Raw genomic sequence first — 26,225 nt, 5'->3', positions numbered from 1 at the left:
AGCCCCGAGCGGGCAGGACATAAACCCGGGGAGATGCCGGCCCACCCCCACCCCACAGCAAGGCCGGTGGGCAGCCCCGGTGGGGGACTCATGTGTGGAGCAACACGAGATGGCAGCAGCCGACAGAAGCTGTGCAGATCCTGCCCGGCTGGACACAGACGCGGACACAGCGAGGAGCCACCCTCGCGCCTCGGGACTCACCACTAAGCGCTAAAAGCAATGTGCTAAAAGCCTGGCCCGAGCCCCGCGGCGAGCAGCCCAGCGCCGCCGGGCTTCTCCTGTGCCGGACAAAGGTCAGGGCACCAGCCCTTCCCTAAGACCGAAAGGATGTGGAGCTGCCGGGAATGCATTTTCTCAGGGTGAGCCATTTCCTATGAGCTTGCCCCCCCGAAAGCACCCGTGGGAAGGGCAGTGTCCCCCACCCTGCCGAGGCCACTGTTGGGCACAGACACCAGCGCCGACCATTGGCATCACCCCTGCACCCAGCAAGGGCGCAGCCCCTCTCCAAAGGCACTGCCAGGAGGGCTCTGATGGTGTCTCTGCTCTGGCTCTGGCCCCAGCAGGGAAGTGGGTGGCCAAGGCAGCCTGCTCCCAGCCTTGCTCTTCTTTCCTTCTCATCCCATCCCTTCCCGTCTTCCCTTCCTTCATGTGTTCCTCATTTTCTTGCCTTCTGTGCTGCTTGGGAGTCTTCCAGGGTATTTTCAGCAGTGGCTCAGCCTACCAACAAGGGAAAGGGATGGATGACTAAGCCAAATCCTTCCAGCAAGCCCACGGTTAGCAGGAGGGCTGCTGGAAGCTGGGCAACTCCTGTTCCTCCCCCTTCATCCCTGCTGCCTCCCTCAGCACCCAGCAAGTCCTTGCACACAGCTCAGGTGTGCAGGATGCCCTGCGTGAAGTCTTCAGGCTGCCTGACAGGAGGGTTTTATCTGGGCAGGGGGCAGAGATGTCAGTGGAAACTCTCCTGGAGACGAGGAGCCCGTCGGCAGCGGCGACGCCGGCGGCCAGAGTCCCCCCGTTCGCGCCCAGCATTGTTTTACGCCCCATTTCTATTTGCTTTGGCGGCGGCACAGAGCGGGGCCGCTGCTTCCTCCGGCCGGGCTGGCTGGAGGGCGGCCAGCACCGCGGCTCCCGCTCCGCGGGGTCACCCTCGCCGCCTTTATCTCCGAAACGGAGGAGAAACACGGCCAAGGAGCCGTTGAGAAACAAGCCACAGGCTCCAGATGTCTGCGGGTTTCGTGCTCCGAGCGGAGCATCCCCGCTTCCTCGGAGGCCGGGGCTGCCTAAGAAGCCGAGCTCTCGGCGGAGCCATTTCGCAGCCTCTTGCTCTTGCTACTGCCTTTTAACAGCAATCGAGGGGCCCTGGGGGATCTCCTCAGTGCTGGAGGGATGACTCAGCTCTTGGCCAGCCCGTTCCTGCTTGGACTAGCCTCCAGATACACTCCCACGTAGCCGGGACCAATACCGGGATTTGCCCGCCGGGATTTTGCCTCCTGGTGTCTCCATCCCTTGCTGCCGCCACAGCCATGGATTGCTCCGGGCCAGGGTGTGCTGCAAGGTGGACTCTGCCACCTAAAATCCCCTACCTGCAATCCATTTCCATCCATAGCCATCCCCTCCAGTCTTCCAGCAGCCCCTCTGCCCCTGCCCACCCAGCACCTGCCATTCCTGGGCTGTTCCACCTGGGCCCACTGGAAATTGATCCCTCAGGATACTGCTTGGGATGCTGAGGGTAAGAATTGCTCTTCACATCCGATTTTTATGACACAGACAAAGAAGCCTCTGGCAGTCCAGAGGAAATTGCTGCAGCCTTGGGATGCCTTGGGATGAGGTTATTCTCCCAGTGCTAGAGCCTTTGTCCATGTGCCATGGTGTCTGGAGGGATTCTGTCACCTGGGGCAGTTTCTACACCACACACTCCCCTCCCAGCCACAGGGAACATTCTTTCATCCTTCCCTGCCATCTCCTGCCAGCTTGCAGCCCCCGGGGGGGGGGGGGGGGGGCTCTGGTTCGTCCTTTTCCCCAGCCCCAGGCAGGCAGGAGGGAGCTGAATGCACTGAGAATGTCCAGGTGCTGGGGAGGAGAAGGAAAAGGGGTGTGGGACTGAAGGCAGCCAAAGCCGTGCAGGAAGGAGGTGAAAGTAAAAAGATTACATGTCTCCAAGGGCACTGGGAACTGGTTTCCATCCATTACCCTGAGCCCAGTCCAAATTCCAACAGGTGACGGCTCCTTCCTTCCTTCCTTCCTTCCTTCCTTCCTTCCTTCCTTCCTTCCTTCCTTCCTTCCTTCCTTCCTTCCTTCCTTCCTTCCTTCCTTCCTTCCTTCCTTCCTTCCTTCCTTCCTTCCTTCCTTCCTTCCTTCCTTCCTTCCTTCCTTCCTTCCTTCCTTCCTTCCTTCCTTCCTTCCTTCCTTCCTTCCCTTCCTTCCCTTCCTTCCCTTCCTTCCCTTCCTTCCCTTCCTTCCCTTCCTTCCCTTCCTTCCCTTCCTTCCCTTCCTTCCCTTCCTTCCCTTCCCATACACTGGCTTGCCATGACACTGTCCCTCAGGAAGGAAACATCTCCCCTCTCCAAATGTCCCATCTTTTTCCAAGCCAACGAGCCCCACCAGCCCTCTCCTCTGCCGTGTGCCCTCCCTGGGCCAACCCTGGGTCTCTCTGTGATCCAGGGATGCTGCAGGAGGTGCTCCCTGTGCATCCTGTGCCCCATGGAACTGCCAGAGTCCTGGCACACACAAGCAGCTCCAGGTGCTATTCTAGTTTAGCACACTCCAGCTCTGGCCACAGAAGCCTATAGATCTCTATCTATATATTTATATAGGCACTTGCTCTGTAGGTTTTCCATTGCTCCAGGGGTGACTTCCTGAACATCCCCCAAGTGCAGGGCTTAACAGCTTCTCTCTGAGCTGTCAGTCATCCTTCCCACATGAGAGCACTGCATGTGCAGTGCTCTCTCCTCCAGAGAGTGGATGACGAAGGTGATGAAAGGCATTTTTGTTACTCTCGCTTCCTGGACAGATGGGGGAAAAAAATTCCTTCCATCTCAGCTTTCCATGCAAAGGATGGATCCCCCTGAAGGGTGCTAAAGCAGGATGTCTGAAGTCCAGCCAGGAAAGACTGGAATCACCATCTGACCCCAAATGGAGGTGAAGGATGTTTCAGACATGGCTTGTGACCCATCCTGCCCTAAGATGGACTCCGAGAGCTGAAATAGGATGAAGATTTGGCCTTAAATTGCAGTTTCACTCTACTGACAAATTCAGTGAAAGTGGATGGTCTTGACATGGCTGGGATGTCACAGGAAGGAAAACAGTGACTTGGAAGCTGTGCCTGGTGAGAAGTCCTTGTATGCAGAAGACAAGAGGTACCCAAGCCTTAATGGGACCTGCAGGGTGCCACAGGTCATGTGAAATCTCAGAGTCAGAGCTGGCAGGTGACTCCAAAGTCTTCAGTTTGGGCTCTGTCCCTGGCCTGCTCCAAGTCTGGGTGCTCAGCCATCCTGGTGCTGCAGCCCAGCTTGGCCATGCCCAGGGTGTCCCACCAGACCACCCCCTGACACAGCCCCCACCATCCATAACCAGCAGGCACTTTTCCCCATTTCCAAACATTTCTTGGGCTTCTGTGGTCAACCCAAACAGTGCCTCTTGCTGGCAAAATCCCACTGGCAAAACCAAGAGCAAAACCAAGACAAACCCCATTTCCAGAGGGACATGCTCTGTGCCACCTGACACGAACCCCAGTGCACATCCATAGCCAGGCAATGCTGGGAGAGGAGATCCAGTGTTTTCACCCAAACATCGAGGACTTTGGCCACTGAGGAAATGTAAGCAGGTTTTTTGGCAGAGCAGCAAGCTGGCCCCTTGCCCCAGCTACAGCTGTGCAGGATTTTTTGCAACGCGTACCAACTCACACACATTTAAGTCTCTGCACACATTCCCCTCCAGCTCCCAGATATCCCAAATAATCTGCAGCTAGGAAAACACAGAGGGTAGCACAGACAGGCAGCTGAGCTAGCTAGAAACGGATATGATTCAAACATATGGATAGAAAGATGACAATTTTCTGCCTCATTCCCAGCTTGTGCACAGCCCTCCTGTGCCCCAGATACAAAACCTCCATGAAGTTCTTATCCATGCTGGCCCTGCAGGCCCAAAAGATTCAGCTCTAGTGGTGGGTGCTGGGGTGGGATCAGCCTCTCCTGCCTGGCAGACGCTCTGTGCTGGGCCTCTCCACACGGGCGCCTTTGCCAGTGACAAAATGTGGCACAGTGAGAAAATTCGTTGCGCTTGCAAGTTTTGCCTGTGCTCTGTTCGCAGGGGCTTTGCTGGATTTGGAGCTGTTTGCCTCCCCAGCCGTGGCTGGCACTCAGCGCCCAAATCCTGCTGAAATGGGCCCAGAGTCTCCAAGCAGCAAGTCTTGGGGCATCCAATTCCCACACAGGGGGAGGAGAAGAGGGTGATGAGGGTTAAGTTTGAGTGGGGGCTGTGTGCCCCTGCCCATCCCCAGTTCCTGGGGGATGCAGTGAGCAGCCCCAGCCCTACATGTGTCCACACTGGGCAAGAAGAAGCTGTTGCCACCACACAGGTGGAGGCAGCACCTTCCCCAGCTGCATAAAATTAAGCCTTTATCTTTGAAAAGGCAGCTGGAGCTGAGCAGACCTCCCTCAGACAGCCCTGCCATCCAGAACCAGCCCGTCCCACGGCCGGGTACCACGGGCACTCCATCCATCCTGCCTGGGAAGAGCGTCCCAGACCCACTGTGCCCAAAGCTGCTGGAGCTCGCTGCGACCCATCCCGGGCTGCAAGGTCCCGGGGACAGCCCCGCCGGGCCGGTGCCCCGAGCCAGCGGCGCCGGCCCGGCCCGAGAAGGTCAAATGGCTCGGAGTGTCCCTGCGGGGTGGGCAGAGCGGGGAGGGCGGCAGAACGAAACGGGGCCTTTGCCTGTCCCTTGCACAATCCGTAAAAGATCCATCCTGCTGGCTGCCAAGCCGAGGGCCAGACCTCGTGTCCCCAGCATGGGTGGCATGGCCAGGGGAGGTCACGTCCCTGACGCAGGGGACGGGGGACATCGCCTGGGAAGAAGTTCTGCGGATCTGGGAGGTGCGACCCTGCGAGCCCCAGGGAGGACCCCCAGGTCCCTCCACGTCCCTGCCGTGTGTCCTCGCCGTGCCTCCCACACCCACATCGGACACCCGGGTGCCGGCGGAGGGAAGCGACACCTGCCCCGCTCATTCCTGGGGACAAACCCCGCTGAGCCCCGGTTGTGTGCGCCCCATCGCCCACCCTTCGCCCACCAGCGCACCCACGGGACGTCTGGGCATGCACTCCCGTCCCCCCCCGTGCAACACGGACCCCTAAGCACCCCCTGCGCACTGCCACCCCCCCGGCACCCCGGACACCCCCAGACCCCGACAGCCCCGCTGCACTCCCTCTGCGTGCCCACACAGCGTCCTTGCCCCGTCCCTGCTGCAGTGACACCCCCCGGCCCCCGCCCGGAGCCCCCCGGTCCCTGCCCCCCTACCCCTCCAGCCCGACCGTACCCGCGGTGCCGGGTGCCGGTGCCGCCTCCCCGCGCAGCCCGACTGCACCGGGGAGGAGGCGGCGGGCAGGAAAGTTGCGGCAGCTCCGCCCTCGGAGCGGGCCCGGGGGGGCGGCGGGCGGGGGCCGGCCCGGGGGGGTGGCGGGTCCCGCCGGCACTGCCCCTGCCCCTGCTCGCCCCGACAGACCGACCGACCGGACGGGACGGGTCCCCCCCGCCCGGCCACTCTGGCAGCCGCCCCGCCGCCCCCGATGCTCCTGCTCCGCCGCTTCTCGTCCCGGCTGGGTCTGCCCTGAGGCCGCTGCGGGGGCGGGGGGAGAAGCCTGGCCATCCCTTCACCCACCCTGGGCATCCCCTTACCCAGCCCGGGGCATGCCCTTACCCAGCCCGGGGCATGCCCTTACCCAGCTCCCCGCATCCCTTCCCAGTCCGGGGCATCCCCTTATCCCGTCCTGGGGCGTCCCTCTCTCCCAGCCCTGCACATTCCCCTTAACAGTCCTGAGCATCCTCTCACCCATCCCGGGACACCTCCTTACCCAGACCCTCACCCTTTTTCCCTCCTCCCCCCCCGCAGCACCTTACGCTTCAGACGCTGCTGGGGGTGTGGAGCTTCCCCTTCCCGCAGGTTTCCTCAGTGCTAAAGTTTTGAAGCACTTGGAGGGAGGCAAAAATCCAGAGACAAAAATCCAGCACCGGTGTCACTGCCCTGGGGACCTCCTGGGAACAGCCCTCAATCCCCTCTGCCAGGGCTGCTCTGCTCCCAGTCACAAGGGAGCCACAGACGATCCCTGGGGAGCCAGCATCACCTCCTGCCTCCACCACTCCTCTAGGGCTGCAGAGCTCCCTGGCTGCGGGTGAGACCGGCCTCACCCCCTTCCCATGCCTGTCCACACCTCAGGATGAGCTCTTGGCTTGATTTTTTGCCTTTCTAATTTCCTTTCTTCCTGCCCCTCTGTGCTTTTTTGTGCTTTCCTGGTTTTTGAGGGAGCCTGGCGCTGGCTCTGCAGCCCCCAGGGAGAGAAACCTTCCATTTATTTGCACACCAGACAGAGAAACCAGTCCTGCCTCCTGCATCTCCCAGCCTCTGCCTCTTCCCGAGGCTCCTGCACTCCCCAGCCTGCCCTGAGAGGTGCCAGCCAGCCCGGGCTGCCGTGCTGGATATTTGAGAGCAGCCAGCCTGGCCCTGGGCTGCTGGATGGGGACCAAAGGGGCACCTGGCACCCGTCTGGGTGGGTCCACACAGTTCAAGGTGGGGCACCCGTTTGGCTCCCAGCTCCCAGGGCCAGCCCTGCACCACTCTGGGTGTGGATGGATGTGCCCTCTGCTCCTGAAGAAGCTGGAAGAGGGATCCTGTACCCCATGGCAGCTAAAGAGAAGAGGAGCAAGTTCCTGACATCTCCCAGGGATGCTCCTGCAAACAGCCTGCTGCAGGAACAGCCCTAGTGCCACTTGTGAGGGCGCCTGTCCCTTCCTCTCACCTGCACTGATCCAAAGCTCTCTCCCCCAAACCTGCAGGCTTTTGGCAAGGTCCCTGCTCCCAGGACCCTCGGTGACATCCTGCCTGCGGGCTCTGGAAAGTCTGACGGGTCCTGCAGGCAGTGGCTGGTGGTGATCTCACTTGGAGGGGGAGGAAGCAGGACAGACAAACTCTTTCCAACAAACCTGTTGAGTTACTTTAAAATTCCAGGCTGGCAGCAAAAGCGCTGGATGGCGGCGCGGATTAGGAAAATGCTGAGCCTGGACAGAGTCAGGGCTGACCTTTCCCCACCACAGATCTGCCATCCCGGAGCAGTGAGAAATGGGAAGACTATTTGGGTCCATCTGGTTTGTGTGCTGAGCCTGAAACACGATGCTGCTGGGGCAGCTGTGAGCCAAAGGGCTTGGCTGAGCTTCCCAGCCTGTGTCCCATCCAGGAGCCGCTGGTTTGGAGGATGCCTGACACTGCAAAAAGGCAGGGAGTGGGTTCTGGACACTGGGTTTGTGTCAAGCATCCCCAGTCAGTCCCACCCCACCCAGTCCTGGGGGCTGCCTTGGGAGAGCCGGGCTCTGAGCTGAGCAGCAGCATCCCATAATGGCATCCCATGGGGACAGGGACACACCTGCCCTGGCACTGAGTGGCAGCTGAGATAACAGCTGGGCAGGAGCAAAATAGAAAGGAGGGTGGAAGAGGGGTTTAAAAATGGGTCCAATGCCTGTAAGAGGATGGGTTCTGGGGGACCATCTCCCACAGGGAGGTGGGGCATTCCAGGCATGGCAGCAGCGCCAGGAACCCTAGGTATGAGCCTGTAGTTTTGTCACTGTGGCTGAAGGGACAGTCATGGGGGAGGAATAGCTGTGGCACAGGGCAGTGAAGTGAGGCGATGGCAGAGAGCATTGTAGGAACCAACCAGCCTGAAATAAAGTGCTTAGCTTTTAAACCAGGGGCTGACAAAAATGGCCCAAAGCCATGAGAGGGAAGCTTGGCCATCCCAAATCGATGGAGGAGAGGTGTCCCTGTCCCAGACAGTGCCACAGGAGCTGGTCCTGATCACTCTTGGGCAGGAACCCTCCAAGCCCCATGGCCAGGGTGAGGGCTGGGATGTCCATCCTGGTCATGCCCCGCTGAGGGATGGGTTGAGTTCCTGGAGACGGTGGGAACCCGCCTGCTGCCTTCCCACCCCCCTCCCGAGAAAAGCCACAGATTCCTCCTTATTTTTAAGGCCAGAGAGATCATCTCAAGCTAAATTAGTTCCAGAAGCTCTGCTGGAAGCTTGGGACCTCTAACCCAGGGAAAGTCCTGCCCTGGGAAGAGCTGGGTGTTCTCACCAGGAGCAGAGTAGTGCCTTTCCAGGGGGACAGTGGCCAAAGGGGGTTCCTCTTACCTGTTTTCCTTGGCTCAAAGTCAGGGTTGATGAGGACCCGTTGGATCTTCACCACTTTCCACTCCTGGCTGGGATTGTCTGCTGTGGGGGGCAGCTCTGGGGCAGAGCCAGGGCACTTGGAGGGGACTGCAGGCTCCTCTGCCAAGGCCAGGCTGCTGCCATTCAATGGGGGTTGTGGTGCATCCCCATTGAGCCCCCTGAGGTCCCTCTGGCAGCTCCCACTTGATTTCCCTCCCAGCAGTCCTGTCCGTGCCTCCTGCTCGCCTGGCTGGGAGGCTGGAGCGTCCCAGAGCTGATGGCAGCTCTGCCCCCCTCTGCTGCCCCTCTCCTGCCAACAGCCCCTGTCCCCCTCAGTGTCCCCCTTGGCTGTCCCACGGACACAGGGGGGCTGCTCAGCCTCGCCAGGCATGGGGCAGCCGGGCTGGGGGTGGAGGCAGAACTGCTGGAGCCTTGTCCTCAGCATCTTTCTTCACTGATTTCCTTCACTGGCACTCCACAGCCTTGCCAAACAGCTCTGCATGGCCAGGGGGGTGGATGGATCCTCCCTCAGAGCATGGGCAGCATGAGGGAGGGCAGCCACGTGCCAGGCACCAGCTCAGCTTTACCACTCCTGCAGGAAGATCAGGCACGATGCCACTGGAGCAGGCAGGTTTAGGAGACCCCAATGGAGGGATGTGTCCAGGGGAGGCAGGCCAGCAGGGAGGATTTTGTAGGAATTTCTCTTCTCCAGGCAGAGGACCAGCATCCAAAGACCTGTGTGAAGGGAAGGAGGAGTGTTGAGGATGCTTTTGCTTGCACTGATTTCCTATGGCCACAGAGCAGCTCCTGACAACCCCCCAGCCTGAACTCCAGCTCCAGCACCACCTCCCATGAGGAAGGAACCCCTGAGATGCAATTTGGAAACGCCCCAACCCCAGCACTGTGCTCAGCACCCCAGCACCCTCATCCATCCATCCTCATCCCGGGGACAGCACCCTGCTCCCCTCGCTTTGCCAGCCCAGATGTGGCTGTGTCACCCCTGTCAGTGCTCAGCACTGAGGCACCACTGCTCTGGAGCTGGGAGTGTTCAGCCAAGAACCAAACCCCTGAGGATGTTGTCCAGGGTTATCAGGAACAAAAAAGGAAAATTTCCAGCATGCAGCTAAACTGTGTTTAACCATTGAGTGACTCATGCGGCGTCAGGACAGGCGCAGACAGACTCACTTCCCTCCTGCCAGGCACAAATCCTGCTGGGATGACGAAGCCACGCACCAACACAGACAAGTTATCAGCTGGGAGAGGGGGATGTCATCTCTCCCAGGACAGGATATGGGTTACAGTGTACGGAAATTCCTGTGAGTCCTCTCACACAGCATCACCCAGCCCTGCTCACTGCAAGGCTGGTCCTGGGGAAGCCCCTCCTGGGAGATCCACAGCACCCAGGGCACGTGGGCCGTGATGGATTTCCCAAGCTAACAGCCAGCTGGGGAGGAAAAGGGGCTCCTGCTCATCCCAAACCCCTCTCTGAGTTATTGTGAGATTTCTCAGTGAAATAAGAAAAAGTACGAGGTCAACATTGCAGGTTAAGCTCTGGCAGCTTAACACGCTGCAGCTTCCTTGAGGCTCACACAGCTTCTCTGCAAAACTTTTCCTGTCCTTAGCAAGGTTATTTTGGAAAAGGCAGATTAGAAAGCAGGCACTCGGGCATTTCCCAAACACAAGGCTGCATTTTTTGGAGAACGCCCAAAGGAAATCTTCTGCCCTTTTTGAAATCCTTCCTCCTGCCTCTCTCTGCTGCAATTATTCAGCACAGATTTGCAAAGAGAACCTGAGGAGAAAATGTCAATGTTTGTCTCTGAAAAAGAAATTTCACCCTCCTCTTTACGTAATTTGGGGATCAATAGTTGCAGGAAGCCACCCACATCTTTCCTTAGAAACATGGCAAGTTGTTGGAGCTGGAGGGAGCTGGCTTATCTCAAATGAGGACAAAGAGAAAGTTGCCCAAAATAGCCCCAGCCCAGCGTGGGTGGGCAGAGAACCTCTCAGGGTGGATCTGCACCTCCCCACTCCCATTTCCTCACCCTATCCCTAGGGAGCAGGATCCTAGGGCAGCACCATCATGCCCATCCAACACCATAGCTGCCGTGATGATTTGCTGGGGGAGCTGGTACTCCCTGGAAACAACTTCCAGAGCCGCCCCCTTCCATGCGGGAGCGCTTTCCACGCACGGGCATCTCCTGGCAGTGACACCCACAGCTCTGGTGCTCCCCAGGCAAACCCTTCCTGCCGAGGCCCGGGCAGTGGTGTTCCCTGAGGACACTGCTGGGACAGGGCTGCCCACAGCACTGAAATACTGAGTCAGGCCTCTGCTGCCTCGCTGGGGGCCAGGCTGGGTCCGGCACAGAGGTGGGGGAATGGTGGCAGAGCTATGGAGAGCAGCCTCCTCCCCCCCAGGACACAGCTCCTGGGCTCTACAGCAGCACAGGAGGGGAATATTTATGAGTGCCATGGATCTCTAGCAGAAGCTGTGAGCTGATCCTGTCTGTTGGAATACCAGCCAGGTAGGATGTGTATAAATGCCTCGGGTACATCACTGTGCTGGCAATAGCAAGCAGCAATAGCAGCCATAGCCACAAAGCCAGGCTGAGATAGCCCCCACCTGCAAACAAAGGCTGTAAAGAGGGATGGGGGTCATTTCAGACAGGATTTCAGGGGTGCAGCTCCAGAGGGGCACCAGCTCAGAGTCCCAAGAAGCAGCTGCTCACTGTGTTCATCTGAGAGACTCCTCAAGCTTCCAGATGGCAACAAGTCCCTACGAGAAGCTGCAAAATAGTGCTGGGGAGGGAATAACAACAACAACAACAAAAATCCTTCAATTCACAAAGTGTTGAAATCTGGCAGCAAGGAGATCTTTTGCTCGACTTCTCTTCCTGCCCACTCGCTGGCGAGTGATGCACAGCCCCCCCACCTGCCTTTCTCACACCCTGTCACCCTCCCCCCCCCAGCTATTGAAAAAAGGAAAACTAAAGTTAACTTTCCACGTCCCACACAAATATTTTTGGCAGGCGTTGCTGGCATTCAGGCTGCCGAGCCCAGGGGAGACGGGGTCTGCTGAAAGTCTTTGTCTCCATCTGCTCCCGGCACCCGGCTGGGGGTCTGCAGTGCCTGGGCTGCTCTGTCCCAGATACAGCACAGGGGTAGGAGGTGGCACGGCTGTAAAAAAACGGGGGCCCCCTCCCGGACAGCCCTGGGGACCGTGAGTGGCCCAGCCACGGGAGTGCCATGAAGAGGGGGGCAGATTCACACCCAAACTTTGGCTCTGTCCCCGCTTTCCCGTGTCGTTCTCAGCCACATCCCTGCCCCACGCTGGGTTTTCATCACCATGAAACAAGCCGGGAAGGGGTGTGAAAGCTGTCCCCAGCACCGCGGGGCTCTCGGGTTTCCCCGGGTCAGGCAGCAGGTCGCTGACACTCAGGCAGGACCCTGCTGCCCAGACTTGCAGTCCCCAGCTCCAGTCACAAGATCGGCCCAGTCCCTTTCCAAAATAGCCCAGCTGCAATGTATACATCTGGGGAGCTTTACACCTCCCCTGTGCCAGCAGCTGAATGTCCCCTCAGGGGAGCTAGGCACCTTCCTTCTCCATGTGGCACCTTCCTCCCGTGGCCCTTTCCCTCAGGAGAGGGGTGGCTGCATCCCCCAAGGGCAGCCCCGCATCGCTGTGGCTCTGTAAGAGAGCACTGCCCTCACAGCTGACACCGGAGACACCTCGGGTGTCACCAGCAGCATTTGGCTGCCCTGTGCACAGCCACGCTCCCGTCTGCTGCAATCCAATACCCCTCCCGGCTCCCTGGATACCTGGCCAGGCCGGCTGAGCTGCGTGCTGGGGGAAGGCACAGCCGAGCTGCCTGTGGGGTGATGTCCCTTGCACAAGGAGCCCACTGCTAAACCCTGCAAGAGTCACCTGTGCCACCCCAATATCCTTCCACGGCAGAGCCAGGCTGCTCACAGCCAGAAGGGGATGGCAGCAGGAGGGAGCAGAGTCCAGTGCTCAGGGAAGGGGCACAAGGAAAGTGGGATGGGTTGTGATCGCTTCCCTCGGCAGGACGAGGGATGCGTGCCCCCTGAGGGGCAAGACCTGGAGTGCGGGCAGGGATGGCATCGTCCTGGCTCAGGGCAGGCAGGCACGGCAGCCGGCAGCGTGCTGGGGAAAACAAAAGCCTGTTGCAGCGCTGATTTACTACCTGACGGAAACCGGGATGGAAAAAACAACATTCCTGAATTCCTGTCCCCGCGCAACCCCTGCGATCCGCAGCACCCCAGCCCGCCGGCGGGGACACGGGGTGCCGGTCCCGCAGTGGGTGCCCTGTGCCCTCCTCCCGTGCCCGCAGCTGGTGGGGAGAGGCAGCAAAGGAATGCTGGGGATGGGCACGGGGGCTGCGGGCACCGGGGGAGCGGGCGTGAGTCAGCGCTGAGCGAGGCAAGGGAGGAGGAGGAGCATGACAGTGGCATCCCGGCCAGCTGGACCATGTCCCCTCCCTCTCCACCCCGCGCTGGAACGAAGGGCTGGATGTGGGCAGATCGCATCCCTCCGAGCTGCTGCGCGGCTCCTCCAGCCCTGGGCTCAGCTCTCCCCGGGCAGCTCCCTGGAGCAGAGGCTGCCAGGCCCTGGGGAGGGCAGGGGAGCAGGATGGGGAGCAGGAAGGGGATGCTGGCCCCTTGGAGCGCAGCACGGTACAGGCTGGGCTGCACTCAGGGTGAAACGTGTTTTGTACCCCAGCACAGCCATCCCAGCCCAGGCTCAGAGGGTGTTTGCCCCACTCCACCACCCCCATTCCATGGGGGTTTTGGTCAGGTTTTGGTGCTCAGCACACCCACTCCCCTCCTCCCACTGCTCAGCCCACGTGCCAGTCCCAGTCTCCAAGAAACCCTGATGCTCCACAGGGTTTGCATCCATTGAACATCAGTCTGTGCACTCCAGCCAAACAGCACTGATCCTGCTCTGCCCTCCTGGCTGGGTTCAGCAGTGAATCTTCCCCTTCCTGCCACCCCTAAGGGGCCCATCTGACCTGGGGGTCCCAACCAGACAATCCTGGGAGCTGCCCATGTCCTCACTGCATGACAGCCCCACGCAGGGCAGGTCCCAGCCTGTCCTGCCCTTTGCTCAGCTTGAACCCTGACCCCAGCTCCAGCTGCTGCATTCCAGGGAATGAGGACAACCCCAGCCTGGCTCTCACAGCTGCCTCAAGCCCTTCTTCTCAGTGCAGTTCTGGGGAGCAAAGTACCAGCTTTGCCAGCTCAGCCCAAGGTGATGCAAGCCCAAGGTGTCCCCAGGGGGGTGGCCATCCTCAGGGACTGCTGTGGGACAGAGGGTGATCAGCTGGAGCCTCAGCTCCAGATCACTACAGGAAGCCAGGGATGAAACTGCAGCTCAGCCTTTTCAAAGCTCAAATGAAATGTAAAAACCAGAGAGGTCCAAGAGAGAAGACGAACTGAAAAATCAAGCGTGGCTCAGCTGTCCCCAGGACTGGCACCACCACGGCTGCAAAGTGAGCTGGATTGGCAAGCCAGGTTCCGGCAGCTTTTGGCTCCACACATCCCTGTCTGCCCGGGGCAGCTCACCTTCCTCACCCATCCTGCAGGAACATCCCGGCTCTGCAGCCACCAGCTCTCTGCCACAGCAGGTCCCACACCCAAATTTCCCCTCAGAGCTCCGGCAGCAGCTGCCAGAGGGAGGGAAGGGAGGGCGGGCTGGCACAGCGGCGCCTTCACGCATTTCCCAGGCAATACCACTGCACATTTCCTGGGAGAGGAATGAAGGAACTCTCACTGAACAAAACCCTGCTCCTGGAGGCGAGCACTGTGGGGATGGGGTCACCTCTGGTTATCAGATGCCTTTTGAGGGTTGTGCCAAAAACCGTGTTGGGTGGGGAGGACAGGGCAGCCTCTGCAGTGGGGATGGGGTTCACCCTGCAGTGGGGTCGGAACTCATCCCACAGCCCTGAGATGAGTGGGATGAACTTTCTGTCAATGGAGTTACGGCTCATCCTGCAGCCTCAGTGGCCCCAGGGAGCTCAGCCTCAGCAGACATAAAGCACAAGACAGCAACTAAGCAGAAAACCCCACAGGGGCTCGAAAATCCAGTTTAAACAACCTCTGAGCATTCAGGGCTGCCTGAGCTGGGACAACTGAGTTAGAGTATCTCAACTCCCCAGGCTCCAAACCAGGCTGCAGAACTTCCCAGGTGATCCTGGGGGCTGGCACAGCCACTGCTGGGTTTCACAGCCGTGTTTGACCTTGTCTCAACCCTGCCCAGGTCCTCCTGAACAGGCAAACGAGGGGCTGTGACCTGAGGCTGTCAGGATCAGGGGATGTGACCTGCCAGTGCAGAGGTCCAAGGTCAATAGCAGACCTGACAGCTCAGCCAAGGTTTGCTGAGCCCAGCAGCTCTATCCTCCCCACTGTGAGCCCCCCCCACCATCACCTCCAGGCATCCCTGAAGCCCTAAGGCTCCCTGAAGAACAGAACTGTGCTGCTAAGAAACAGGGAGCACTCCCTGCTGCCTCTCAAACCTGCAGCCCTGGCCAGTGTCTTGTCCCCCAGCTCTGATCCCAGGGAGGCAGGATGGGAACTGAGAGCAGAGATGGGTGCACAAAGCCTGGGAACTGCCAGGACCAGGATAAAGGACATTTTAACAGCACAGAGTGCACACAAGTACAGGGTTTGGCCCCTCTGAGCCCCACGGGCAGTGCTCGGTCTGTCCATGGGAAACAAAGAGCATCCCGGGGAAGGGAGTGTTTTCTTTCCAGACCAGGAAAGCAGCCAAACCCCAGCACATGCCCATTCCCAGGCCTTGGCCCCAGCAGCACAGCAGGCTGGTGGCCTTGGGACATGAGGTCCTTTCCCATCTATCTGCCCCAAGGCTTAGAGCCCGGCCAGCCCAGGCGAGGCAGGAGAGCAGCCCTGCTGCTTGTGGGGGCTCTGGGGGTCCCTGAGGCCAGGGCAGCGCCACCACCTCGCTACTCAGAGGGGTCCCCAAGCATTTTGGGCTGGGGCTGTGTGTGTGTGCTCAGCAGTCTGGCTCCCTTCTGGCAGAACCGCTTGTGCAGTAGGAATAAACATGCCGAGGACACATCCAAGCCAGTGCAAACAGCCCCTGACCGAGCTGCTCTCTCCCAACACTCTGTTTTGCTTTCTCTGCTTTTCCTCTCCTCTCTTAACCCCTTCAGGAGCCCGAGGGACCTGTGCCCAGCTGCCCTAGGAGCTGCTGGAGCCAAACCCCATGAAACCCTGGGCGTTTGACCACAGCAGTGAGGTTCCAGGGTCCCCCCAGGGCACAGGACTGGTTTTGCTGGCCTCAAGTCCCCTGGTTGTCTTTCCCCTCCCTCTTCTTCCTCCCCCACCTCCTTTCTCCCCTCCACAGCTCATCCCTTCCCCAACAGCTCCAGAGGGTCCTGGGGGAAAGGGCTGCTCCCCCTTCCAGCGCCCAGTTCACCCAGCCAAGCACAGGCTGAGTGCTGGCAGGGGAGCACCTCACTCTGGGCAAGACAGAGGAGCCAGGAGGCACCCATCGTGAGGAAAGCACTCCAGGGAAGCCCACCTCCACCCTCCACTCTGCCGGGAGCCCTCTCCATCCTGGAGGTTGGTGTGTTCCTCTCCTGTGACACCGCTCTGTCCCCAAGGTCACCGAGAGCCATGCCCAGCCAGCATCCCGCTGGGATGGCCACGGAGCCCAGGGCACCTCTGGTGAGCCCAGGGATGCTCGCACTCGCCACGCTCACCTCTTTCTCTTCCCCTTTTCTCCCTGGGGAAGTAAAGCTGGCTGCTGTCCATGTGCTCCGGCCGAGCCTGGAGGAGGTCACGTCCCGGCTGCCCCGCTGTGCCCAGAGCCGGGTCCCGGCCGGAGTTGGGGCCGGCAGCGCCCGGCTCTCCTCGGCTGCTCTGCTCCAGCCGCGCGCGCAGGGCAGGGAGAACGGGGGGAGAGGGGAGGGAGGAGGGGAGGGGGGAAATGAAACTTTAATAGCACAGAGCCCCTTTTGTTTCCCAGCATATGGGATATTTCATACATGCTGAAGGCATTAACCACCTATATTCTTCAAGCGCTGGCGGCGGCTGGGAGCGCAGCCCTGCGCTCAGCTCGGGGCACAGCGCCTGTCCTGGGGGGCTGCAGCAAGCAGCCAGCAGCCCCTCCTCCCGGGCACCCCCTCCAGAAGCGGGGAGACCCTAAATTACAGCCTGGAAAACTGCTCTGCTTCACCCAGGATCACCCCCTGCATGGTTTTGTCCCCCCAAAAGAGCAACCAAGCCCCCACACTCGAGGCCAAGAAAGTGATGTCCCTTTCACTGTTTTTTGGACATGATGTGAAGTGGAGGAAACTAACCCAAACATCCCTGGGGGTCTAGACCCCAGACATGCCTCCTGCCCAGGGACATGGCAGAGCCCAAAGGTCCTGTGAGCTGTGACTAACAGTGGCAGAGAGGGGCTGAGGAGGGCTGGTGGCATGTCCCCTCCCTGCCTGAATCCCAAGGACACAAGAGCGTCCCTGGAGCAGCAAGCAGGCAAGGTGCTGACAGGGAAAGGGTGGGAAATATCCACATGGAATATCTTCCTCGTGCTGTTTACCCATTTCCTCCCCTCTGTCCCCTGTTGTGGTGTCTGGGGACAGACCATGGTGCCTGTAAAATGGGTGACACCATCTTTGCAAGTCGGGGAGGGACATCTCAAGGTCCTGAGCACAGACAGTGGCTGCCACTGCCCCCTGTAGCCCCCACCAGCCACCTCAGTGTGGGATGGGGACATCTAGGGTCCTTGGCACTGTGTTCCCGTGTTTCCATAGAAGAGATGTTGGCTTCAACATTCTGGGAAAGAGAGGACATTCACTGGTGGCAAAACTCCAAGCGTGGTCTGAGATGGAGAGGGCCACATGTGTGCTCTGTTTTCACCAGCCTGAGTGGATTCCTCAGCACTGGGGCTCTTCATTGGTGCCCACCCCTTACTGGCACCCATGAGGGCTCCCAAAGTGGGTTCCCCTTCACCAGCCCATGTGTTTTTGGCCAGCCAGGGGAAGGAAGGCATGAGCCCACTCACCCAGGGTGAAGGGGTACGCTGTCCATCCCACAGAGCCACAGCTCCTCTTGTCCTTGAGCCCCCAGCCCTGCACTACACAGGATGCCCAGTAAATCCTTACTTTGTCCAGTGTTTATCCAGTCACACTCTAATTTGAAATAAAAAACACAGCCAGTAAAAGGCCTTTATAGCTCTTCAGAGCTCATAAACCGGCAGTGCTGGTGGACGGGGGCCAGATGATTGGGGGCTGCTAGGAAAATTTATTGCAGATTTTGGTAACTTAAACATTACAGCTCTGTGAGCCCCGGGACTGGTTTGCTGAGCAGCTCCCAGCGGCAGGGATGGAACAAGGGATGCTTTATTGGGGAAGGGAAGTGGGGGCTGACAGGTCTCACCCAGACCCACAGTTAACATCCACCCAGATTTAGACTGGCTCGTTTTTAAGGCAAGGCTTTGCACAGACTGAATCCATCCTCGTGCCAGGAAGGAATGCATGTCCAGGATCCAATCCTCACGTCCAGGGCTGCTGGACACAAGGCTGCATCACCCTGGCATGAAGACAGCCCTCAACAGCATCCCAGGGAGATGATGAAAGGGACTGTGCCAGAACCTTCTTGTGCCAGATCCCCTGGCTTTGTGGGTGACCTTGCACCAAGCCCTGCCTGGGCAGGAAGAGCTGGGACGGGCTGGCCAAGCTTGTCGTGGGAGTCTGTAGAATTTGGAGAGAATGAGAGGAAGCGGCCGGGGTGGGGAGCGTGCGAGGGAAGGCGGGTAGCAGGAGGGAAGGCATTTTTTCCTTGCCAGTGTCTTGGCTGATTCGGTGTGAACTGCTATAAATTTGTTCCTTATCTCTCAGGCCATTTAATGTTTTCATGAAAAGAAAATAGTCTGCAGGAAAAAAACCTTGCTGATAAAAGATCCCTTTGGCATTGGGAGGAATGTTAAATGTCTCTAATCAGCAGGGTCTGGGGCTTGGAGTGCTCCTGGAGCTGGCAGGGAGCTGAGAAGTTGTAGACACTGGGCAATACTTGGAGCAGACTCTCCCAGCACCTTCCCAGGTCTGGGGGGGAGTTGGCATCTGCACCCCTGGGTGCCCCTTGCGCTGAGACCTACATAGAGGAGGTGGTGCTCAGTGTGGGACAGCAGTGGCTGGGATGGCTCCAGCCACTTCACCCTGCAGGCTTCAACATGAATTAAACCAAATACTGCCAGAGAGAACAAAAAGTGGGAATACGAGGTGCAAACTCTGGGAGAAAAGATATGGATCCAAATCCTTCCTGACTGCTTCACAGGACCAGGCAGGAGCATGGGCTGTGCCAGGGACCCCCACATGTCTTTGCACCTCCAGGATCTTCATCCTATGCCTCTGCCTACCCCCATGGGGAGGCCAGGGGGAAACCCCAGAGCCCCATGTGGCTGGAAGCATTCTTCCCAAGAAAGCTGGCCCATGGACCAGCTGCTGTTTGGATTTTCAATTGCAAAAGCAAATCTTGCACGAGTCCTCCTTGGAATGAACCTCCTGGCCCTTACTGACCGTGCCCTTGCTCATGCTGAGGACTGGGGTGCAGGGCTGGAGGCACAGGGGTCACGAGCATCCCTCTCTGCTGGATCAGGTACTGGTGGCTGCACTTCCCATGACGTGTGGGCACTGAGCTGAATCCCTCCAAGCACTGGGTGATGCAAGCACACCACATGCTGCTGCCTTCCCCACTGGGAGCATCCCAGATTGGGAGCATCCCCACCTTGTGGCTCTCTGAGAGCCATCCCACCCTGCAGCCTGAGGCCAGCAGAGCCATGGCACAGGGACACACGAGCCTCCGAGCTGCAGCTTCACGTCCAGGCTGGAAGACAAACAAGGCAGCAAAAATGTGACTCCAAAGGGGATTTTTCAGGGTGGGAAGGAATAGTTACTGATGATTCCTACCCCCCCCCCCCTTTTTTTTCCTCTTTTGGTAGTGTTTCATTTTATACTCCAAGGGAGCAGAAATGCCATTTCAAATGAAAAAATCAAACCCTTCTGTTTCAACACACTCCCCAGCTCAATGTCCTCATGCACCAGCACACCTACATACCAGCTTTTCTCCCAAACACAGCCCTGGCCCAGCGGAGCCCGTTTCCAGGCAGCGTTCCCCCTTGGCCAGTCCCATACCCCAGCGTCCTGCCCCCCCTGCCAGCCCCACTCCCAGCCCCATCCCGCCATCCACATCCCCTCTCCACAGGCAAACACATTTTCTTCCACATCCATCACGTGGAAGTAGGATGTGCATTCTGGTGCCAGAACACGCACGGCCGGCTGCGCCAGCAGCGCCTGCATGGCTGCACAGAGCTGCTGCTGTGCTGGTGGATCGCAGTTGGCTTTTGTGGGATGGTTTTGGCTGCGCCTGGAACGGTGGGGAGGAGCCAGGAGCTGGCACTTGCCATCAACACTGACCTGCTGAAATTGGTGTGGTGCCAAGTGTCTCACTCACTCTTTGCTTGGGCATCTGTCTGCATGCCCACTCTGGCCTTGCTGTGGGGCATTTCTGTGCTGTTCAGAGGCAAAAAGCCATATATATTTTGTAAAGCTGGGGGTTGCTTGGCAGACTGGCAGCACCACTGGCACGATGAGGACAGTGACGGTGCATCGGCCCTGGGTACGCAGCATCCTCCTGCCAGGGGGTGTGGGCATGAGGGTCCCAGGCTCTCATCTCTGAAGTGCTCAGTAGCAGCTCCCCTTGGACTCCAGTGCAGCCCCATGCTTTTCCTGCCCTCTGGAAGACCCCCCCATCCCATCCCATCCTGCCGCCGTCTCCTCTGACGCAGGCGGCTTCACTCCCAGACGTGCGGCGCTTGCCTCGAGCCCCAGCCAAGAGAAAGCCCCTTTGTTCAGCTCAGCCAGCGGGGCAGACTGACCCCAGTGACCTTCACCACCCGAAAACACAGTCCCTGCTGTCCCATGGGTCAGGGCAGGCATGAGGACAGGGACAGGGACAGCCCCCGACACCCCTCCTCGGGTCAGGGTCAGTGCCCAGGGACACGGGCATGGGTCACAGAGGGTGCAAGGGTATGGAGCTGCTCTGTCCAGCCAGGAGGGATGGACGGATGGATGGAGGGATGCTGTACAGCCAAACCTTTCATCTCATGCTTTTTGAGACGGGCAGAAATCACTGGGAAATAGTGGAGCTGCCAAGCTCACCAGGGTGGGATGGGGAGCGGGGCTGGCGCTGAACAAGCTGCTGCTAATGAGAAACAGGTGGAGAGCCTGGCGTCGCCCCCCTCCACCCAGTCCTCTCTCAGCCCTCGGGGTCAGCCTGTATTTTCTTAAGTCCTGATTGCAGAGAAATTGGAGGCTTGTGTGCCAGTGGGTTCTGGTGTGCTCCAAAGCAAAGGGAGCCTGACAGGACCTGTGTTTATGTTTGGGAATGATTGGAGACTATTCTGGCACTTTGCACCCTGGCTGAGCAGGGCACAAGACCCATGGGACGATGCCTGCCCTGATCCTGCTCCAGCAGGAGCATCCCAGCTGGGAATGGCAGCAGCCCATCCAACAGAGCTCAACTCATCCCCGATTTGCATGCAGGAGAAGAGGAACCGTGAGCTGCTGAGCCAGAGAGGAAACGAGAGCAGAAAAATGTGATAAACAGCTGTAAAGCCCAGCCCTGGCTCTGTGCTGCTCCCGCCGTCGCGGGTCGGCCCCTCAGACTGTTTATGGAAAGCCCAGTTTGCCGAGAAATCCATCTCCCGTTTCCTGTTGATCGCTGGGAGCCAAGGTCCCTCCGCCAAGGGCTGCCGCCGCCCGCGCACGTCTGGCTGTGAGACAGAGCAAGGGGCTGAGCACAGGGCAGCTCAGGAGCTCTGGGGAACGGGGTACCAGTCCTGGGGGGCTGGAGTGTCCCCTGGGAGCTGATCAAAGCTCTCTGGTGAGACAGAGCAATCCCAGCCCTGCTGGGCATGGAGGAATTGGGAATTCTTCCTTAGGCTCCTCAGCACCGAGGGGGTGTGGATGGGATGCTCACACCCGCCTGCAGAGATCCGGGGCTGGGAGTGCCCATCCCATTTCCAGCAAGGATCCCTTCAGCCCTCGGTGCTCACGGGTCACATCCAAGCCCCCCCCCAAGGTCTGGGGACGGGTGCTGGGTCCCCACCTTCCCTCCCTTCCTGCTCGTGTGACCCCGCTGGCGGGCCCGGAGGAGCTGCCACTCCGTGTCCGCTCGCTCAAGGCCAGCCCCATTGTTGGTGCAGCCGTGCCTGGGGGAGCGGAGCCAGCCTGGGACGGGGCCGGAGCTGCAGATCCTGCCGCTCTTGACTGAGTCATCAGCCCGCGGGAGCTGAGCAAGGCAGAGCCGGGTGCTGACCTGAAATCCAGCCGGTTCTTTTCTCTGAATCAGGGCAGGGAGGGAGGGAAAAAGGTTGGGGGAAGGGGGGAGCAGTGAGTGGGTTTTGGCTGCTCAAATCTCCCCTTTTTCCGACTGCTCCAAGGAGAGATGGGGCCAAGGCCGTGCCAGGGGGGTGGAGGGGGGCTGCAGTGAGTCATAATGGGGACAGACATAAGGAGATGACAGTCTGTAAGGAGAAGGAAGGGGCTGGGAGATGTCAGGCGTATGTGTGCCCGTGTTTTCACTGGGCTCATCCCAACTAATCCTTGGAGGAAGAAGAAAGAGGGGAAGAAACAGAAAGAGCTTTCCACCCCCTCTGCCAGGTCCCCTCCCTGAGCCGCAGTTCCCGTCGGGCGGGAATGGGGATCTCGCCCGGCATGTGCCTGCTCCAGCTCCGAGCACGGGGCCAAATCTGAGACAGCCCCCCAGGGACAGTCCCATCCCACAGAGCTGCGGGCCAAGGGCAGATCTGGATCCTGCTGGCTGGGGAGGATGGCTGCACACCAAAAGTCATCTCTGAGTGGTCGAATGGGTAAAAACAAGCCCATCCCATGGGCAGCTGAACCTCCCCTCCCCACACCATCCCTTCCTCAAACCCCATCAGCAATCGCTGTTGCAGGAAATCCTGCCTCCAGCCCTTCCACGGGGCTTCACAGACCCCCCCAGCAACCCCAGCACCAGAGCCAGGGAGAACACCCACCCCAGACCCACCCCATCCCTACCCTGGGCTGCTCCCCACGAGCAGGGGGGGTCCACCAGCCCAGCTGGGGAGCTGGGGACCGTCACCCATGTGGTCACCAGCTGCTTGGAAACATTTCCCTGGCTCCGGGTTATATGAACAGATTTTTATAATTATTAGCCTTGGTAATTTACCGTAAAATATTTATTCTGGCTCATTCCAAGGCGTTTGATTCGTGTTGGGTCCGTACGGCTTGGGGGGGTGTGCGTGGGGAGCCACGCGGCCGTGCAGGGCTGGATGCTCGCTCCCTTCCTGTATAAATATCCACATGGATGTGTGTGGCCGGGGAAGAGACCCTGGTGGCAGCTGGGACTGGGAGTCCAGCTCGCCGTGCGGCTCCTCACCCCCTCCTACTGCAATCCCAGCAACCGCAGCCCTGCCGGACATGGGGCAGGGGAGGGTGGAGGTGATGTCCTGCCTGGAAGAAATGCGGGGGAAAAGCCCCCTGGCAAAACCCGGCGAGGGCAGGTGGGTGGAGGTGTCAGGGAGGGACGAGGGGAGGGTCCCGGCGGTGGCAGTGGCGATCCCAGCACGCCTGGGTGGTCGGCAGGGCTGGGCTGCTCATGCCTGGCTGCGGAGGATGGGCTGGGGAGATGGGAGCTGAGATGGGCTCTGTGCCTGGCTGAGCCCCCAGTGCGGGGGGAAAGGACACCCCGAGCCTCCCCTGCCTGCCCCGGCGCTGGGACCCACGGCACGGCTCCCCAAGCCCCGGGGGCTCCGGCAGCGGCGACCCCCGTGATGCGCGGGGAGGATCCAGCGATGAAACTCAACCCAGATGTGCAGCAGCGGGAACCCTTTAACATTTCCCTGCTCTGTGCCTGCAGCTGGAAAGTCCCTCCACCAGCCCTGGCTCCTGAGTTTCTCCTCTCTCGCTCCCCAAATATGCCCTGAAAAGGAGCCGCAGATGCTGTCCCAGGGAGGAACAAGGGCAGGGACCCACGGGGGAAGCTCCAGCAGCTCTGGGCAGTGCTGGGATCGTTGGGAAGGGCAGCAACCTGAAAGCACCAGCAAACAAAGGGCACCGAGTCACCATGGGACTTAAAATGACAAGGACAAGTATTAAAACAGTTGAAAATTACAGATTGCTTGGGCTGAGTTCCACCCCCACACAGTGCTAGCCCCTTGGCAGTGGGAATGTGCTGGTACCAGCATGGGATTTGCCTCTCTGTGAGCTCAGACAAGTTTCATCTGCATTGACATGGCCAGAAGCTGGATTTGCTCAAGGAAAAGTTGCCAGGATAGCCAGAATCACACACATCTTGTCACCCTTTGACCCCCTCAGAGTCTGGAGCCTTGTTTAGTGTCTGCCTTTACTTTTCTTTAGGGCTCGGCATCCCCCCACACCCCTTTCTCATCCTCAGCTTTCTGATGTGAGAGGACACCCCAGCCTGCCTCCCAGCCTGCCTCCCAGCTGGCCCCTGCATTATTAAACCAGATCCTCCTTATCAGCCTTTATCTTTTTCCGCTCATGCAAAACCTGCCTGGTTCTAGCTTTGCCAGCCATCAGTGCTTCCAGCAGGAGCCAGAGGACTTCGGGTCACCCTTTCGGTGCTGCCCCCCAGTTCATCCCCTCGTGCCCCTGCAATCCCTCTGGGGGGGAGAACAACCCAGAGCCTCCAGAGCCCTGGGAAGCAGCCCCTGCTGCCCCCAGGCTCAGAGCTGCTCCCACACCTGGTTTCAATAACAGACGGCGCAGGAAGGGACAAAGGCGCCTTGCAGGAGGGCAGCGGGATGCAGGATGAGGGGCTGCAGGTGGGGAGGGAGGGGAGCTGCAGGGCTGGGATGAGGGGCATGCTGAGGGGGGCACCAGCCCAGGAGCTCTGGGGGCTGGAGGGGCCCAGCTGCCCATCACTGCGTCCCTGAAAAAACAGCACTCACAGAACGGGGTTAACTGCAGGCACCGGAAAGCTGGGATTAATGGAAATTGGTTATAAGAATTTTCCCAGATGGAAGAAACATCTTTTCGTCATCTGTCCTTTGACATTTCAAGTCTATTTTGCATCCCCAGCATTTTCTGATCTGGGCTGTGACATTTAAGTAGGCAATTTGTGTTTACAGTCTTAGGCGTTGTAAATACCTTATATATAAATGTCTTTGCATGTATAGGAGACATTCTATACATTTGTAGCTTTGAAACAAGAGCTATAAATCTTTACAGGAAAATGTAGATCTACAAAACCATTTACATCAGCTTTGTAGTCACAGGGTAGATGAACATGTAACAGAAATGCATTAACTTTTTCAGACACTGGGATTTAGTCTTGTTTTATCACAAAGTGTAAATATGTCACTTCAAAATCATGAGAGGCATTAAAAGAAATATTTTGCATGGCTTTTATTCAAGGACTTTCTGACTTGCACTGTTCCCCCCTCCCAGGCATCATCTCCCTCCAGTCAGAGGTCCCATGACAAGGACGCAGCAGTGTCAGGTCTGCAGAGCCAAGGTCACATCCCAGCAGCTGTGAGGGGGATGCAAAGGGACACAGCTCTCCAGCGGGGCCTGGCATGGCCACAGCCCCCTCCCAGCACACAGCACTGTGTGATACCACGTGCGGCCTCAAGAGGTTTTCAATAGCCCGAATCTGACCTTCCATGAGGGTCCCATCATCCCAGCAGGAGCATGACCACAGCCAGAGCCTCACCAGCAGCACCTCTGTCACCTCCCTGTGAGATCAAGATCAAGAGCAAAGGGCTGTGGAAGAAGGTGAAGCCATTGCTGTGTTCACAGTCCTGCCACAGTATGAAATATTTGCAGTATCTGCTTTTACCCTCACCTGGGCTGGGGACACCTTTCTCAGGGAGCAGGGGGCTCCTCCGTGGTCAGACATCTCTGTTATTGACTGGGTGCAAGCACAGCCTGCTTCTCCCTGCGAGAGAGCAGCGTCCATGGCCCATTCTGACTCCTCCATGGATTCCAGAGCCAAGGTGTTGGGCAGGCCAGTGCTTGCTGGGCTCTGGCCCTTCTGTGTGCCTCTTTGGAGGAGCAGAGATGGGGGAGTGACAGTGAGATTCCTTCAACCTAAACCCGTGGTATAGACATACTTTGATTGAAATAATTCTGATTTCTGTTGAGTCTCATTGTAAAACTTGATTTAAATGTCGAGGCTGATCAGGCTGAGCAGAGCACAGAGTGAATGGAGGAGGAGCCCATCCCACCCATAAACTGCTGAGCACCCCCACTTCCATCTGCTTTGTGGAGCCAACACAGGAGGTGGCTTTCAAGTCACACAAGAGTTTTCTCTCTTGTCCCCCCACCCACCCTGCTCACCAGATGATGGAAGGCACAATGTCCCTCTGCTGGGGTTTGCATCCCAACAGCCACATGGAGCCTGGCAGCAGGCAGGGGGAGCTGGCTGGGTGTACATGCACCCAACTGCTGCCACTGCCACCTCATTCCCTGGCAAAACCCCTCTCCCACCCCTCCTTCCCAGGGCTGGGGGTCTTAAATCAAGTGAGGCACCTAGGGGTAGGATCCAGGCCTGGTCTTGTACAGCTGTGCTGGGGACAAGGAAAGGGTTAGGGAACCACAGGTCCCTGCATTCAGTGTCTGCATTCAGTGGCCCATGCCCATGAGTTATCCCACTGCCTGCAGCCAGCAGTCTCCAGCCCTGTGCCCAGCCAGATGAGCCCTGCACCCTGCTGCCACATCATCCCTTCCCTGCATCCTGCTGCCAGCATCCTTCCTTCCCTGCATCCC

At 58.8% G+C, this 26,225-nt stretch overlaps 1 protein-coding gene across 1 annotated transcript in view; it reads right to left on the bottom strand.

Moving 5' to 3' along the window:
• Positions 1–26,225, bottom strand: part of SYNPO (synaptopodin) — a gene marked incomplete at its 5' end in the record, with an annotated part of 32,163 nt that overhangs the window by 5,549 nt on the left and 389 nt on the right. The window contains 16 exons of the mRNA XM_084215807.1: positions 5,532–5,831; positions 8,392–8,546; positions 8,997–9,144; positions 12,686–12,804; positions 13,605–13,725; positions 14,246–14,422; positions 16,149–16,308; positions 18,548–18,639; positions 18,969–19,104; positions 19,584–19,815; positions 19,899–20,029; positions 20,963–21,223; positions 21,559–21,661; positions 21,769–21,792; positions 22,719–22,946; positions 25,797–25,857. Of these exons, the coding sequence (XP_084071933.1) occupies positions 5,532–5,831; positions 8,392–8,546; positions 8,997–9,144; positions 12,686–12,804; positions 13,605–13,725; positions 14,246–14,422; positions 16,149–16,308; positions 18,548–18,639; positions 18,969–19,104; positions 19,584–19,815; positions 19,899–20,029; positions 20,963–21,223; positions 21,559–21,661; positions 21,769–21,792; positions 22,719–22,946; positions 25,797–25,857 (2,448 nt within the window). The remainder of the gene's footprint in view (positions 1–5,531; positions 5,832–8,391; positions 8,547–8,996; positions 9,145–12,685; positions 12,805–13,604; positions 13,726–14,245; positions 14,423–16,148; positions 16,309–18,547; positions 18,640–18,968; positions 19,105–19,583; positions 19,816–19,898; positions 20,030–20,962; positions 21,224–21,558; positions 21,662–21,768; positions 21,793–22,718; positions 22,947–25,796; positions 25,858–26,225) is intronic.

The sequence above is a fragment of the Fringilla coelebs genome, assembly GCF_963513975.1.
Source record: "Fringilla coelebs genome assembly, chromosome: 15".
Lineage (NCBI taxonomy): Eukaryota > Metazoa > Chordata > Aves > Passeriformes > Fringillidae > Fringilla > Fringilla coelebs.
This window is presented reverse-complemented; position numbering and strand designations above follow the sequence as displayed.